Here is a 17,222-nt window from a genome sequence, read left to right on the forward strand (position 1 = left end):
AGGAGAGGGGAAACAAACCTGGTTCACCAGATTGGAGTCCGCTACTCGTGTCAGAATGGGGAATCAAATCCAGTTCACCAGATTAGTCCACCCCTCTTAACCACTACGCTGCACTGGCTTTCTCCTCGTTGGTCACTTCTCTCCTCTACCCAGATACTACAGCATAGGTGTCAAACTCAGGCCCTCCAGGTGTTCATGGACTACTACTCCCATCAGCCCCTGCCAGCAAGGCCCATTGGCCATACTAGCAGGGGCTGCTGGGAATTGTAGGCCATGAACATCTGGAGAGCCTGAGCTTGACACCTATGCACTACAGCATGCTGAAGCTGATAAGCCCCTGTGCCCCTGCTCCCCAGGAAGACCTCCACCACAACACATCCCTGTGTTCATCCCTCTGAACAACGTACAGCGGAATTGGTGTTTATTATTTCAAAACCAGGTTGTTAGTGCTCTGAAGGAAGATCGATGTTGTGCAAGGAACCGAGGATCAATGGCCCAGCAGGGGAGGGAAGGGGGCTCAGTAACCCGGTCGATGATGCTGATGATTAATTAAGACCTGAAGAATCAACACTGCTATCTTGGCCCATAAATTTAATTGCAATTCATAGGCAGTCGATAGCCAAATCTATGCTGGCTCTTGGCGAAGGCCTCTGCTGCTGGCAGGTGTAGTAACGGGCATTATCGTGTGCAGTGGAGGCTTGCGGGGTGCGCGGGGCCCCCCTTTTTGATGAGCCTCTCTGGCGCGCCTCTCTGGTTCCTTGACAGGCTGTTCTCTTTCTAGCAGGCTCTCTAGGAGGACAGATGAAGAAAAACTATTTTTAACCTGTGTGTGAGAATTCCCCGGGGAGGGCCAGTGAGAATCATTTGCGGGCAGGGAGACACAACAGAACTGCAGTCGGTGTAAATGAGGGATTTTCTCCTGCTTATGTTGCTTACAGTTCGGGAAACAAGATCTCTGTTTATTAAAACACTTGTGGAATCTGCTACGACCAGTGAGATTTGAATCCAGCAATATCCTTAGAGACAGACAAGATTTTCAGAGAGCGTTGACTTTCGAAAGCTTGTATCCTGAAAATCATTTTGGTCTCCTATGGTACTACTGTACTTGAACTCAATTGTTCTACCATAGACCAACCCACCTACCCTCTAAACCCACTTTGACTAGCAATAGTCATAGAATCAGATCAGGAACCAGAATAGGATCAGGAACCAAAGATTCTGTAAGCCAACCTTTCTCAAAATAGTATCCACAGACTCCTGGGGAGGGGTCTTCGCAGGTATTCTGCAAGTCCCTTGTTGTAAGGGGGGACTTTGCATGTCCACCTGGCTAATGTAAGAACTGGGTTTGATTCCCCTCTCTGCCACTTGAGCTGTGGAAGCTTATTTGGTGAACTAGATTAGCTTGTGCACTCCAACACATGCCAGCTGGGTGACCTTGGGCTAGTCACAGCTTCTCGGAGCTCTCTCAGCCCTACCCACCTCACAGGGTGTTTGTTGTGAGGGGGGAAGGGCTAGGAGATTGTCAGCCCCTTTGAGTCTCCTGCAGGAGAGAAAGGGGGGATATAAATCCAAACTCCTCCTCCTCCTCCTCCTCCTCCTCCTCCTCTTCTTCCTCTTCCTCTTCCTCTTCCTCTTCCTCTTCTTCTCTTTTGTCACTGACTTCCTCTCTTTTGTCATGTGCGTTCCTGCCTCTCAAATGCCAAGGAGGCCAAGGGGGCCTACTTGCTCTCTGTCTCCCTTCTGGGGGGTCACCAAGAAATCTCCCTCTCTGCTCCAGTCTGTTGAGAAGTTTGACACTTGTTTAAGGCAATGGATTCAGCCTGTAAATGAGTAAATATTTATGTAGCACATTTAAAGGGTAAAGCAGGATGGCCAGCTGGAGGTAGAGGAGGGACAGCTTGTGCCAGAACCAGGGTCCAGTTCACCGAAGGTAGAAAAGTGGTATAATCTGTCTGCAACTGAGACAGGGAGGCATGACGTTTCATTTGTGTTGCTTGCCTTCATGTGGAGAGATGTCCCATCTTCATATGGAGCGGCCCCTTGACCTCTCTTTCACGCTGAGAGCCAGCCTGGTGTGGTGGTTAAGAGCAGCTGGACTCTAATCTGGAGAACCGGGTTTGATTCCCCACCTGAGCGGCAGACTCTTACCTGGCGAACTAGATTAATTTCCCTGCTCCTCCTGGGTGACCTCTGGCCATTCACAGTCCTTCCCCCCCCCCCCCCCCCCCCGACTTCGCAAGATGTTTGTTGTGTGGAGAGATGGGGAAAGTTTGTAAGTCTCTTTGAGACTCCTTAGAGGAGAGAAAAAAGGGGGGGGGTATAAATCCAAACTCTTCTCTCTTCCACCTATCCCCGAAAGCTGAAAGTTCACATAAAGCACCTGCTTAGCGAAACCACAGGATTTTGTTCTGTTCCTCCTCACCGGTTAGTATGGCAGCTTCCTGTGTCCATAGGCTTGGGAGTTAAACTGATGCCCTACAAATTGCATTGGGGCTTGGCTGTTCTTCAGACCTTGGAGTGCAACACGAGAAGGCTGCTGGGACACAGCTTGCGGCACTGTTGTTTTCTGGACACGTGCTGTAACTGTGCATTTCCCTGCCAGACTCTGGGCATTGATGTATCCTGGGGGTAATCCTCTGCAACTGCAGAACTCCGTCTGTTCGCAGCCCGCTCCAGAGAAGACAGGCAGGCTGCAAGTTGTCCCTCGCAAGCCTCCAGGGAGTTGTCTCCTCCTTAGCTGTTTCTCAGATGACTCCCTGGCTGATATCTCCACACCAGCCAGGGTTTTTTTTTTTTCTTCAGGGAAGTCTCTTCTATTTGTTGACTATATTTGGAAATCAAGAATCACTCCAGATCTGTCTGCCAAGAGGAACCAGCTAGGAGTTTGCCAGTGAGGCATGATCTTGAAATCCATTACCTGGTTCTTATACTTAGAATCATAGAGTTGGAGGAGACCCCAAGGGGCCATCAAGTCCAACCCCCTGCCATGCAGGAACACACAATCAAAGCACTCCTGACAGATGGCCATCCAGCCTCTCTTTAGGAACCTCCAAAGAAGGAGATTCCACCACACTCCGAGGTAGTGCATGCCACTATCGAACAGCCCTTACTGTCAGGAAGTTTTCCCTGATATTTAGGTGGAATCTCTTTTTCCTTCACTTTGAACCCATCACTCCTGGTCCTAGTCTCTGGAGCAGCGGGAAAAAAGCTTGCTCCCTCTACTTCCTTGGTGTTCCTGTCATCAGTGGTGGATCGGTTTCTCCAGATAATGTGGCCCAGGGAACAGAGGCATAAGCATAAGGGGTGAGGGTCGCGATGCCCTCGCGAGGGAAGTGGCGGGGGGCAGGACGGAGTGGTCGGGGGCTTGGAGGAGCGCAGGGTGATCGCTTGCACCAGCCACACTTCCCCCTCGCTCCATCCCTGGGATGGAATGCCGTTGAATGTTTGGAGCTGTTTCCCGCTGCCGTTCTTGGCTTCTACCTAAACCACAGGTGTCAAACTCACGGCCCTCCAGATGTTATGGACTACAGCTCCCATCATCCCCTGCCAGCATGGTTCTGGCAGGGGATGATGGGAACTGTAGTCCATAACACCTGGAGGGCTGCGAGTTTGACACCTATGACCTAAACCATCAGAGAAGAGTCTTCGGCAGCTTATTCCATTAAGCATGTGTGAGCAGTACTTCCCTTTACAGGCCTTTATAAAAGGATAGCTCTCTATATCTGGATGTTGCATGTACAGAGATAGTTTACCCCTGAGTATCACAGACAACCAGCAGTGTCTTCTGCCTTCCTGCATTGGTTGTGGGTTCTCCAGAGGCATCTAATGGGCAAGGCTGACGGACCTTTGACTTGACCCAGTCGAACAGTGCTTGCTGTATTGCTAATATTCATCAGCTTCCGTGGAAATAGTGATTTTTCTCCCACCTTCCCTATACACCAGTGGTCGTGATCTACTTTTATCGTGTTCCCCGCTGCTCCCCTGTCATCTTTTACCCTTAACGCAGAACCTTAATAGGCACACATGGCCTCCTATGTAGCTGTGATCTCAGGAAACGTGTGGACTTGGTCGTTCTTTGGGGTTCCTGGCCTCTTAGAGCCCAGTGGCTGTCTGTAGGCACAAGATCTGCTCTTTCAGCCATTGGTATTTGGGGCCACAGCCTGTCTTGCTCCAAGGAAGTCGCAAAGTTCCAGGCTTCGGCTGGAGAGACTCCTGCTTTAGGACCAGTGGGTGGCCCCGCTCTCTGTTGTTGCCTGGTCCCAGGCAGATTGTTTGAACAACCTTTTCTTTGCCTGACCCCACAGGTTACCCCGACCACATGGTCTTTGCGGAATTTCGACGCCGCTTTGATGTCCTGGCCCCTCACCTGACAAAGAAGCACGGGCGCAATTACATCGTTACGGATGAAAAGCGGGTACGACGTGGGATGGCGGATCGCCAGATGCCACTCAACTATCGGCAGCCTGGCAGGGTGGGGGCAGGGAGTAGAAACAGCAGCTAGGCTTTCTCTGGGGTCAAACCACCAAAGAGGGAAAGCAGTGGTGAAAGTGGTGGTGAGATTCTCTGGTTTCTGTCCTGGAGGCAAGCAGCCCGGGACATGGCCGAGTGTGCCGTGGGTGGATGGGGTTGTCAGGCGGCGACTGATGTGTTCTGTTCTCCTCCAAGGCGGTAGAGGAGCTCTTGGAATCGCTGGAGCAGGAGAAGAGCAGTTTCCACATGGGCCTGAGCCGGGTAAGTGCAGCCGAGGTCTTGGGGGGGCGGAGCTGTCCTTCCTGGCAAAGATATCATAAAACGCCTGCATGCTGGAGGCCAGGTCCCATCCGGGCAGAGGAGAAGAAGGGAGGGGAAGAGTGCAAATTTGGGGTGAAGGAGCCTGGGGACAGGATGTCTGACGTCACACTCCCAGCTTCTGTGTGGGTGTGGGTGCTTAAAAAAACAAACACAATCCTTTTGACAGCTAGGACTGAATTCTGAAGCTTGTATCCATCATGCAGAGATGTATTAGGAAAAAATGCTGCCCGGGGCAACATCTGCCCTGGGCGCCCCCCACCCTTCCCTGCCCCGCCCCCGGTGCCCCACTTACTTTAAGAGCAGCCTGGTGAGGCCAGGCCAAGGGGAGCCTGCTGCTGGCTAAAGGAGCAGCCTGGTGGGGCTGGGCCAAGGGGCAGCCTGTGGCCCACCGGGCACCTGCCACGTGATCCAATGGGGGCACCTGGAATCAATTGCCCCCCCCCCCCCCCGTCCCTCTGGCAGATACGCCACTGCCATCATGCAAAGGGGCAAGATTTTTCCCTGTCTTTTGCTTACTATATTCTGCTTCTCCCAGTCATGGGGAGTTGGGGTAGATCTCTACCGCATGCTGATGTCTTCTTCCTTCTGACCGGCGAGAATCCTCCTTCTAACTTTCAAAGTTTCTGTAGGCATTGCCTTTTTTTGGCTGAAAAGCGTGATTTTGCAATTATGTGAGCTAGAAACTTTTGGTCAAAGTGAGAGCTGAGATTTTTAGCACGGTGGTTTCCACTGTCAGTATCTCATTCCACAGGCTTTTGCCATGACTTCAGAAATGCATCAGCTGCTTGGTGTTGGTTGTGCTGTGAACTGTTGTTGGGTGGGGGGGGGGTGGCAGGGCGAGGTTGCCTGGGACAAGGCTTCAGTGCCTCATTTGGGGCTCTCTGACTCTTGAATATCACTTAGGAAAATCTTTTTCCGAGGTTTTCCATATACCTGTCCCCCCCACCCCACATATCAGACATCAGCCAGATGAAAAACCCCCACCCCGCCAAGACCTTTTCTGAGCTTTCTCCTGGAAACCTCCCCTATAGAAGCTTGTCTGGTACAAATGTGCAAACTTCGGGTTCAGCACAAACTCTGTCACCCAAACCCTTTCTAAATTGCTCTTCTGGTGGTTTTTTTTTTTTTTGGGGGGGGGGGGGGGCTCCCTGATTTTTATGCCTTCCCTGATTAGGAGATTTTTATGCCCTCCCTGATTAGGGGATTCTACCAGCTTTAGTCTTCCTTTAAATAGATTTTGTGTTTACCTGCTGAGTATTTCATCTGCAGAGTCTCTGTGTGATTCTTTTATCTGCTGTTAGATGGTTTATTGTCTTGACTGACTTTTGTGGGTCACTGTAGAGGTATTCTATAGTCAGGCAAGATGTAAACATTTATGAAAACCAGGAAGTGGCTGCGACTCGGCCGTTCCGGAGCAGCAGGGAGCCCTCCCCGTTCTGTCTGTCTCGGCTGGAGCTGCGTCACTGGCGGCTAATGTGCAGGGACAGTGTGGCTCAGCCTGACAGAGGGGGTGTACGAGAAGCTTGTCACAACGATTCTGCATATTCCACAAGCCCGTAAATTTGAAGCGAAGAGAGAACAGGCTTGGCTGAACTGCGTGCACGTCCTTCTGCCCCACTCCTTTGTTAGAACACCCGTGTGGAATGGGCACCCTGGCACTCAGGGAAACGGGGGACGGAGCGACTGCAGGGCATTCCCTGGGGTTCACATTTGTCTAACAGATTCCTCACAACCGAAGCAATCAGGGTCCCCAAATGACTGCTGGGGGCTGGCAGACTTGCAGCTGAACAGGCTCCAGAGTTGAAGAAGAGTTGGATTTATATTCCTCCTTTCTCTCCTGTAAAGAGACTCAAAGGGGCTTACTAACTCCTTTCCCTCCCTCCCCCCACAACAAACACCCTGTGAGGTAGGTGGGGCTGAGAGAGCTCCAAAGAACTGTGACTAGCCCAAGGTCACCCAGCTGGCTTGTGTGTTGGAGCGCACAAGCTAATCTGGTTCCCCAGATAAGCCTCCATAGCTCAAGTGGCAGAGCGGGGGGGTCAAACCCGGTTTGCCAGATTAGAGTGCCCCTGCTCTTAACCACTACACCACGCTGGCTCTGGACCTGGAAACGCAGGGGCCGCACTGGTCTGTGGTAGCTCCTGGAGCTCTTGGTGGGGGAGAGGGTGCTGCTCCCCTCCTCTTGCCCAGGGTGGCGTCCTTGAGACAAGCAGCGGGGATTACTGGCCATCCGGAGAGCCTTTGTTCTAGGCATTCCAAACAGCCCCAAATCGGACCCTCACAGGGGTGGAACATCCAAATGTTACAACATTTTTGCATTGAAAAGTATCTGAAATAAATTATATGTGCAAGAATTCACTGAATTCATCTGTGGGTTCCGTAAGGCTTTTGGCCAGCTGGGGTGACCATCAGGCCCTCCTACCACCTAGGTCTCCCGTGGGCAGGAATGGGGCTGGGATCCGTCGCCATCTGTGAATTTTAAATTGCTAGTTAACATTCTGTAATTCTGTAAAATTTTAAATTGCTATCAGATTGTTGTACTGTTATTATTTATATTTGATATGGATGCCCACTGCCCTGAGCCCTTTGGGGTGTGTGTGTCTAAAAATGAAATAAATGAAATGAAAAGGTATTGCCGGTTCTCCTGCCACAAGGTCCTATGACCTGCCTGTTCGTAACGGCCGACCCTCTCAAAGGGCACACGGGGCATTCCCCTGAAGCCTCTGTTTCAGTGCAAGGCATCTTTTCCTTGCCGTAAGAAGATGCTGCTCCTGACTGGGGTGCTTTCTGACTTCCTGAGATGGGAAATACTGATCCAGTTAAGGCTCAGATGGGCCTGAGGTTCCAGCATCCCCCCCCCCCCCCCCAGTCCAGGTGAGCAGCAACTGACGGCCTGCCCGGCCTTATTTGTGGCAAACATTGCAGTGAAGGTTTTCTGGCTGTTGTATCAGTCCCCTTGCGTACCTCCTCTGTGCCTGCCCCAGAGCTGGGAACTGACCCTCCGCTCTTCCCCTGCCCTCCTCCTCTCCCCGCCCCACAGGTGTTTTTCCGAGCAGGAACCTTGGCCAAGTTGGAGGAGCAGCGCGATAAGCAGATGAGCAGAAACATCACGCTTTTCCAGGCTGCCTGCCGGGGCTTCCTTGCCCGCCAGCAGTTCAAGAAGAGAAAGGTATGCTGCAGAGGCCTCTTTTAAAGTCCGTGCGGGGTGTGTGTGTGTGAGCCAGCCCGCAGACACACGCTCGGCCTCCCCCAGTCCCCTTTTGTGTTTACATCTCGTGCCGCCGACTCCTCGACTTAGCCAAAAATGGGCAGCTCTGCCTCCCACGCACTGGGTAGAGTCCCAGACCTTCCCTTCCTCTGCCAGGAGTGGATCTGGGACTCCTCGAGCCTGGGGAGGAGATGGCTCTTGAGTCTTCTAGCAGGTACGAAAGTGCTCTGTACGTGCATGTGGGTGGGTGGGTGGGTGGGTGCGCATGACTTGTTAGGCAAAGGGAGAAGGCTGGAATGGGGATCTGCTTCATTCCCTTTCCCCAGAGAAAGCTCCACCAATCATGGATATTGTGGAATTATGTTTGCGTTTGGGTCGGGAGGTGGGTTTGTATTGGGTGGCGGGCTGTCTTCTGTACAACTGTGCAGCTTGGGGGGGGGCAGCTTTCTAGGAACTTTTTATTTGGTGGGCTCTTGGGGTGGGTTGAAGCACAGAAGGAGGAGGAGGAGGAGGAGGAGTTTGGATTTATATCCCCCCTTTCTCTCCTGTAGGAGACTCAAAGGGGCTTACAATCTCCTTGCCCTTCCCCCCTCACAACAAACACCCTGTGAGGTAGGTGGGGCTGAGAGAGCTCCGAGAAGCTGTGACTAGCCCAAGGTCACCCAGCTGGCGTGTGTGGGAGTGTACAGGCTAATCTGAATTCCCCAGATGAGCCTCCACAGCTCAGGCGGCAGAGCGGGGAATCAAACCCGGTTCCTCCAGATTAGATACACGAGCTCTTAACCTCCTACGCCACTGCTACTCCTTTGTTGTTTCCACCTCTTTCTGCTTTTAGATCTCCCAGCTACCGTCCACTCCCTCCCCTCTTTCCTTCTCCCGCTCCACCAGCATTACTCTGGTGGGTCCCTCTGTGCAGTCCTTCTGCAGTTGACTTCCCTTCTGAATAGCGAACTTCTTTCAGAGGTGGCTTGCTTTTCTGTGTTGCCTCTATGGACACTTAATACTTTGATACAGATGTGATCGTATAATCATAGTGTTGGAAGAGACCACAAGGGCCATCATGTCCAACCCCCTGCCATGCAGGAACGCACAATCAAAGCACTGCCGACATAGCATCATCCAGCCTCTGCTTAAAAACCTCCAAAGAAGGAGACGCCACCACTCTCCGAGGCAGTGAATTCCACTGTCCAACAGCCCTGGCAGTCAGAAAGTCCTTCCTAATGTTTAGGTGGCATCTCTTTTCCTGCACCTCGAACCCATTCCTCCGTGTCCTAGTCTCTGAGGCAGCAGAAAACAAGCTTGCTCCCTCTTCGACATGGCATCCCTTCAAATATTTAAACATGGCTATCATGTCACCCTTTAACCTTCATGTCTCCAGACTAAACATCCCCAACTCCTTAAGTCTCTCTTCATAGGGCATGGACTCTAGGCCTTTTACCTTGGCAGGTATTTGTTTTGAATAGGGGAAAGCTCCTGTCCTTCCAATGTATATCAGGAGTTGATGGGGAAAGGCCGTTTCCGTTTCCCACTGGGGATCCTTCTAGCCTCTCTGTGGGGAGCCAATCAGAGATGGTTCCCCACCATCTTTGACTGTTTCAACCTGTATCTTTGGTTCTCGTTTGGAATTCAGCTTGAAGAGGGTTTCTTTGTGCAGTCCACCACCCTAATTTTGTACTTTCTGGGTTTTCCCCGGTTTTACTGAGATCTTCCCCAAGCCTGGTTTGATAAATGAGTTTTTGGAATGATGGCAGTCAAAATTCCTTTAGTCGCTGTGTAGACAGGAAGGGGTTCATTTTTTAAGGCCCCCACTTACACGGGTTCCATTTTCCTTTCTTCTGCCCTGGCGGCTGTCATTTTTCTCTCCTTCCATGCTAGAGGAGGGGGTTCTTTTTTGGCGTGTTGTTTCTTTTTGGTACTTGTTAGATTGCCACAACCACAACATCACAGCGATCTGTTGCTGCAGTGCTAGTTCCTCTGAATTCTCATCTTTTACTTCTTAAAAAATTAGCCCTTTTCATGGCAGAGCGGCAATGAAAGAGACTCGTTTTTGTTTTTTTAAATGAAAGCCGGGGATTCAGAGGAACCAGTAGATTGCAGCAATAGATCATTATGATGTTAGTTCACTGTAGCAATCCTAGCAATTACTGGGTTTTTTTTAAAAAGCCCTTTGGTGATACGGAGAGAATGGTGGGGGTGGGGACAAAGGCAAGGAAAGTGTGGGGGAAATTGCTATATGGATGCTCCTCGTCTCCGGGAACACCTCTGCATTTGCAGCAGCAAGAAAGCTTCAAAGAGAGTCATCTCTGGAGGGAAGCGTCATTGACATCTGTACTGATCGGAACAACTGTTGAACGTTCTGGATTTTCTCCTCACGCCCTGCAAACTTGCGTGACTCAGGTGTCCCTCTTAGGACCAGGTCTGCTAAGACCTTCAGATCAGTCCAGGACCCCTTTCTGTTGCAGCTCTTTCCCGCCGCTTTTGACCTCGTGGCAGAGTGTTACCTCGGCCCTGGGGCAGAGTGTTACGCATTCAAATGAATAGGACATTTTTCTACAGTTTGCCACACTGGTGATGTAAAAGAAGTTGCATCTGAAGTTGTGCAGGGAGGGGAGGGGTGGCACAAAAGGGAGTGAAGGGAGGGGGCTGGCATCTGGACCTGGCCCACCCACCCTAGCGGAGGGAGGGGATGGAGGGGTGGCATGCAAGGGAGGACGTGCGTTTTGGCAAGACCAGACTTGGTGGTTGGATTGGGGGAAGGCTAGTTGCAAGTGGCAAAAATTGGAATGAGAACGAGAGGGGGAGAGAGAGCCAGTGGACTGCCCGCTCACACACAGACACTGCTGTGCACGCAGGCTTTCTACGGCTCTGCCTGAGCCCCTGTGAATTGTGATAGCAGAAGTGAAGCCATAAAGCCTAAAAAGGAGAGTTGGGGTTTGGCTGCTGCTTTCTTGAGAAGGGTTCTGTTGACTGGATACGTTCTTCCTCCCTCCCTCCCTTCCCCCCTCTCCACTCCAGATCCAAGACCTGGCAATCCGCTGCGTTCAGAAGAACATTAAGAAGAACAAAGGAGTGAAGGATTGGCCTTGGTGGAAACTTTTCACTACTGTCCGGCCCCTCATTGAAGTCCAGCTCACGGAGGACCAGATCCGGGGCAAAGATGTGCGTAGGAGCCCTGAGGGGAAGGGGAAGGGGAATTGCTGCTCCGAAGCAATGTGTGCTCCAAGGGGGACCACTTGAAGCTGCCTCTGCCTGCCTTGACCTATGACCTGTATTGCCCATCCTGGTGTACCTGCCTTGACCGGGCTTGTCGTGTTGTTGTGCAGCTTGTAGAGCCAGATCAGTTTGGTTTCAGCAGTGGAACTGTGCTCACCACACTTGGAAAGCATTCTTGTAATCATCTTAGGAAGCTCTCCTAGGTGCCCATGGCCTGCTGTGCTTTCTTCAAAGGGGCTTCATCAAGGGCCCCTTAACTCACAAGGATCTCATGCGACAACGAGACGTATAATGGGCACAGTTATTCGTAAACATCAAGTATAAAAGGCGGGTAACAGGCTTGCTGGGGTGCCTGAATCTCACTTTTACGGAACTCGTTCATCATTGTGCCTTCTGTGAGGGCACTTATAGGGCCTGTGCGTGCGTAGGCCAGCCTGCCCATGCACAGTTCCCATGTACGCCTGCCCAGAACAACATCCACTGAACGACAGTTGCAAATAAGTGCTGTCGTGTTTTCCAAGTCCGCTTTAGGTAAGAGCCCAATTTGTCTCCCAGATGAGAGGAGAGCCTTTCCCCCAAAGCCCAGGATTATCCAAAGAGAAGTTCTTGTATGAGAAATTTCAGTCCCAATCCCAGGCGGAGCACTATGAAGCTCTTTGGTTCTTCTTGGGTGTCTGACCCTTGTCCTTTGTCTGTAACAGGAAGAGATCCAACAGCTGAAAAATCGGCTGGAGAAGGTGGAGAAAGAGCGCAACGAACTGCGGCTGACCAGTGACCGCCTGGAGAGCAAGGTGTGGTCCCGGAATCTCCCCGTGTACTCACAGACCAAGTTCCTTGCAGAAGGGTGCTAGGAGCGGCACATGGCTTCAGAGCTGTGTAGCTACCACAGATTTCTAGAGGGCGTAGACTGGTTGTGTTAGTCTTGGTAGCAAATGGGTCCAATGTTGTCAGAGGGGATGGGACCCCCAAAGCGAGCAGGTGATCACAGAGGTACAGCAACTACCGGGAACCTTAACGGAGTGTTCAAAAGGAGAGAAGCAGTCCAGCCAAACTGTGCTGCGCAGGTTGGGGTGGTGAGGGTGGAATAGAGTAAGATTCAAATCCAGAACACCTTAATGACCAGCTTGATTCCCAGATTTGAGAGTCAAAGCTCCCTTCGTGTCCTGTGGCATGGGGTGTTGAGACAAAGAAGTCAGGGTGTAAGGATATCTGGAGCAGCAGGAAAGAATGATTTGTAATGGGAGATAGTCAGAAGCTGAAAACTAGTGGTCCATGGATCTGTCTGTGTTTTTTTTTAATTCTCTTTATTTCCTTCAAAAAGAACACAAAAAAAGCTTAAGAAGAATATACATAACAGCAAATAAATAACAGTAGAGGTGGGGAATCTAGACATATGTTTCTATACATTGTTTCCAAATATCTAAAAACAAGACCATGCACAGTTGCTGTCCGCATGCCATGTATTCAAATATTGATTTACCAATCCATTGATTTACCAGAGACGGACTTTTATCGTTCCAGTGTTTCAGTAGAAGTCTTTTAGCTGTAGTAAGGGCGTGAAGGTCCATTTTAGTTGACCATTCCTTAGCCTCCAGGAAACAGGCGAATAGTTTAAAAGTACATCATCGACATCCTCAAAAATGGATTCTGCGTGCTGGACGCCCTGTCCCTTTCCTGCCTCACTCTGGCCTTTGGCCTCTCCCAGATCACAGAGCTGACCTCGGAGCTGACTGACGAGAGGAACACGGGAGAATCTGCCTCGCAGCTCCTGGACGCGGAGACTGCAGAGCGGCTGCGAGTGGAAAAAGATATGAAGGAGCTACAGGTGAGCCAGGCAGGCCAGCGATGGTGATGCTTCAGGCTGGGAGTGTGGGCGAGAGTTTTGAGCAAATACCCTTGGTGCCAACCTGTCCCCACCCTTCTTATGCCACCTTTTGACCCTTGCAGCTCTAGGCTTTCCTGGCATTGATGACTGAGCCCCGATCAGTTGGGTTTATAAGGGACACTGCAGTGCCAGCTGATCTCTCTCCCTCCTTGTGAATTGTCTACCTGCAGGAAATTTAGGCCCTGTAAACATTGTAAAAACCACAGATTATTGCTTGTCAGTGTCTCATTTAGCCACACAGGTTGGCAGAGTGATTAAAGTGTCCTATTAGCAACAGGGGGACCTGTGTTTGAATCCCCACGCTGCTACGGAAGCTCACCAGTTGGCCTTGGGGCAGTCACATGCTCTCAGTGTGACCTACCTCGCAGGGTGGTTGTGAGGATAAAATGGAGGAGAGGAGAATGACTTAAGTCACTTTGCGTCACTGTTGGGGAGAAAGGCAGGATATAAACAAAGAAATGCAGACCTGGAATTCTGCCTCCTCAGTGCAGCCTCTCCACACTAGAAGGCAACTCACGGGATGTTTCTGAGGAGCCAAGCACGCTGCTGCTTTCAGCCCTTTTCAGTTCTGCCCTGGCACTGCCCATGCTCATTGTGCCAACAGGGCCACCCTCTTGGGCTGGAGGGTGCAGAGGGGGAGGGGGCTGTCCTGCCAGGCCCCCCTTCTGAGTGCTAAAATGGCCTCTCTCTCCCTTCAGACCAAGTACGACGGCGTCAAGAAGCAGATGGACTCCATGGAGATGGAGGTGATGGAGGCCCGTCTGATACGTGCTGCGGAGCTCAACGGGGAGGTGGACGATGATGACTCCAGTGAGTCTCTTTCTGGCATTCCGGCAGACCAAGGGCGCTGAGCCTGTGCCCACTGAGAGACCTGTTGCAGCACTCCAAATCTGCCCCTTTGGAGGAGGTCAGGAGCTCACCCCCCTGCTGAGAGAACAGCGGAGAGGTGTGGGGTTTGTCAGCCTCTTTGCTGGGAAAGTTGTCATGCATCCAGCGGTCCCTATAAAACGTGCAGCTGAGCAGACGTGGTATCGGTGCTGCACAGCTGTTGCAAACACCAGCAGGGGGAGCTCCCGTAGGTGGCTCACTTCCGCGCAGTGGTGGGGAACATCCGCACAGTTCCCTACAACTGTTACGGGGGACCGTTGGATTAGCGGGATTAGAAAAAGATTTGGACATCAGAACAGCAGAGAGGGGGACAGCAGTCTGATTCCACTGCCCTTGTCTTAGACATTTCTCCATTGTAAATGCAAGCTTCCTGGGATGTGGCAGAGGAAATTTCCTGTGTGACCTGTCAAGACCCCCTTTCCATGTAGAAAATAGCCTAGGGACGTTTTTCCCCCTTCCAGTTACATGGGTGTGAGGGGAGCCAGGTGACGCTCCAGGCAAGTCCAGAGGCAGGTAATGGACAAGCCGCTTCTGTTCATCTCTTGCCCTGAAAACCCTACGGGGTTGCCATAACTCAGCTGTGACTCAGTGGCATTTTCTACCCCCAAGGAACTTGAGTAGTATGTTCTGTGGCAGAGGAATATGCAGTCTACTAACATCTTTATGTGAAACAGTGTATAGTCTTCTCCAGAAGCAGCAGGACTAAGTGAGGCATCTCCCTGGTTAAGGTGTTGGGGAGCCACTGCCTGTTGGAGTAGCCCCTTTCTGGACTCAACAGCCCGCACACCAAGACAGGCACTTCCCAAAATCTGTAGGGGGGCAGAGGAATGGACCTGAGGAGTGATACACAGTTGGGGTGGTCTACAGGTGCTCTGAGCGTTATTTCAGCTCTTCCTTCTCCAAGGGAGTTTCTAGGATTCGTGGCTTCCAGAGGTAGACTTGGCTTTTTGCATCTAAATGAAGCCGCTGCCACTGCCCTTTGATTCAGGGCAAGGGTGAGGTCTCATTGTGATTGTTGAAGGCTTTCTCAGCCAGATTCAACTGGTGGTTGTGGGTTTTCCGGGCTGTGTGGCTGTGGTCTGGTAGATCTTGTTCCTGACGTTTCGCCTGTATCTGTGGCTGGCATCTTCAGAGGTGTATCTTCCCTCTGTGATATACCTCTGAAGATGCCTGCCACAGATGCAGGCGAGACGTTAGGAACGAGATCTACCAGACCACGGCCACACAGCCCAGAAAACCCGCCACAACCACTCATTGTGATTGTCCTCAGTGGCACAGGTTGTCTGTTACCACCCCCCTTGTCTCGACTCTCCCTCCCACAGGTGGCGAATGGCGCTTGAAGTATGAACGTGCCATCCGGGAGGTTGATTTCACCAAAAAGCGCTTGCAACAGGAGCTGGAGGACAAGCTGGAGGTGGAGCAGCAGAGCAAGAGACAGCTGGAGAGACGTGTGAGTGTCTTCTCTCTTGCCCTCCCGCGTGGACTATCAATCTTGATCCTCCTTGACCTTAGATTGCAAATGCCTTAGCAGACCACGTGCTCGGGAGCAGCAGCAGCAGAAGGCCCTTGCTTTCACATCCTGCATGTGAGCTCCCAAAGGCATCTGGTGGGCCACTGTGAGTAGCAGAGGGTGGACTAGATGGACTCTGGTCTGATCCAGCAGGCTCTTTCTTATGTTCTTATGTCGGGGGTCCCAGGCCGTTCCTTGGAGCAGTGGGCAGCTGATCGCTGCTTTGTGGGTCGTGCTCTGGTGTCAAAGCATGTCCTGCCAGGCCTCTCAACATCCCCTGGAGGCATGGCAAAACCATGTGGAAACGGGTCTTGGCATTCAGATCCGTGTGCCTGGAGTGGAGGAAGGGGGCGCAGGCCGAGCTTTGGGGGGAGGCTCCACTTTTGCCTCCCTTCCAAGGCTGCAGTCCCACAATCCCCTCCCTCCCTCTGCAGCTGGCTGACCTGCAGGCTGACAGCGAGGAGAGCCAGCGTGCCCTGCAAACCCTGAAGAAGAAATGCCAGCGCCTGACATCTGAACTGCAAGACACCAAGCTGCACCTGGAAGGCCAACAGGGCCGGAATCACGAGCTGGAGAAGAAACAGCGCAGGTGTGTGTATGGAGTGGTGGTGGTGGAGGGGAGCGGGGTTCCCCTGTGACTGATTACCTCTGTGAGGGTTTCTGCAGTGTCCGCTGTTCATCGCTGGATCCCAGGAAATCTGGGCTCACTCGTTGGTTTTTAAAACCAGGGTTGTAGCAGGGTGGAGATCCCAGAGAGCTGTACTAGTCAGAGGTAGCAGGACTGAACCTGAGGTCTGGATTCTGATGCATGTAAGAAACATCACAGCTTTTATACTGGGGCAGTTCCCCCTTCCTTCCCCACTGGGCTGTGGGCCAGAGAGCAATGCAGGAAACCCCCTACTCCATCCCGCCCCTTCGGAACAATCATTTTCTCCCTTTCCCATAGGAGTGGAGGAAAGTGCTGTCAAGTTGCAGCCGACTTATAGTGGGCCAGCAGGGTTTTCAAGGCTGGAGACTTGCATAGCTGGAGACTTGGGTTTATTTATTTATTGGTCTTGATAGACCGCCCAACCCCCGAAGGGCTCTGGGCGGTGTACAATGAGACATAAAACAAATAACAATATAAGATCTCATAAATACAATATAACAATAAAACATTGAAATTCATTAAAAGACATTATAGCAGCCATTCCAAAAATTGCCATTGCCTGCCTCTGTGCAGCAATGCTGGACTTCCTTGGTGGTCTCCCATCCAAGAACTAACTAGGACCAACCCTGCTTGGCTTCAGAGATCTGAAGATTGGGGTCGCCTGGGCTTCTTTCTCATAACTCATTTTATTTTATTAGGAGATTTTTACTACGGCCCCCCCCCCCCCCATCCCAGAGAGCTGGCGTGGCATAGCGGTTAAGAGCAGGTGCACTCTAATCTGGAGAACCGGGTTTGATTCCCTGCTCTGCCACTTGAGCTGTGGAGGCTTATCTGGGGAACCAGATTAGCTTGTATACTCCAGCGCATGCCAGCTGGGTGACCTTGGGCTAGTCACAGTTCTTTGGAGCTCTCTCAGCCCCACCTACCTTACAGGGTGTTTGTTTGGGGGGCGTGGGGAAGGGCAAGGAGATTGTAAGCCCCTTTGAGTCTCCTTACAGGAGAGAAAAGGGGGATATAAATCCAAACTCCTCCTCCTCCCATCCCATCTAAAAGAAGCTCAAGGCAGTTTGCAAACATA

General features: G+C 51.7%; 1 protein-coding gene across 1 annotated transcript in view; it reads left to right on the forward strand.

Moving 5' to 3' along the window:
- MYO18A (myosin XVIIIA) overlaps positions 1–17,222 on the forward strand; it is a 132,601-nt gene that overhangs the window by 72,784 nt on the left and 42,595 nt on the right. Inside the window, exons 16-24 of the mRNA XM_048518590.1 lie at positions 4,305–4,414; positions 4,666–4,731; positions 7,832–7,960; positions 11,015–11,158; positions 11,914–12,003; positions 12,918–13,037; positions 13,796–13,907; positions 15,308–15,435; positions 15,930–16,084. Of these exons, the coding sequence (XP_048374547.1) occupies positions 4,305–4,414; positions 4,666–4,731; positions 7,832–7,960; positions 11,015–11,158; positions 11,914–12,003; positions 12,918–13,037; positions 13,796–13,907; positions 15,308–15,435; positions 15,930–16,084 (1,054 nt within the window). The remainder of the gene's footprint in view (positions 1–4,304; positions 4,415–4,665; positions 4,732–7,831; positions 7,961–11,014; positions 11,159–11,913; positions 12,004–12,917; positions 13,038–13,795; positions 13,908–15,307; positions 15,436–15,929; positions 16,085–17,222) is intronic.

Source organism: Sphaerodactylus townsendi, linkage group LG16 (assembly GCF_021028975.2).
Source record: "Sphaerodactylus townsendi isolate TG3544 linkage group LG16, MPM_Stown_v2.3, whole genome shotgun sequence".
Taxonomy (NCBI): domain Eukaryota; kingdom Metazoa; phylum Chordata; class Lepidosauria; order Squamata; family Sphaerodactylidae; genus Sphaerodactylus; species Sphaerodactylus townsendi.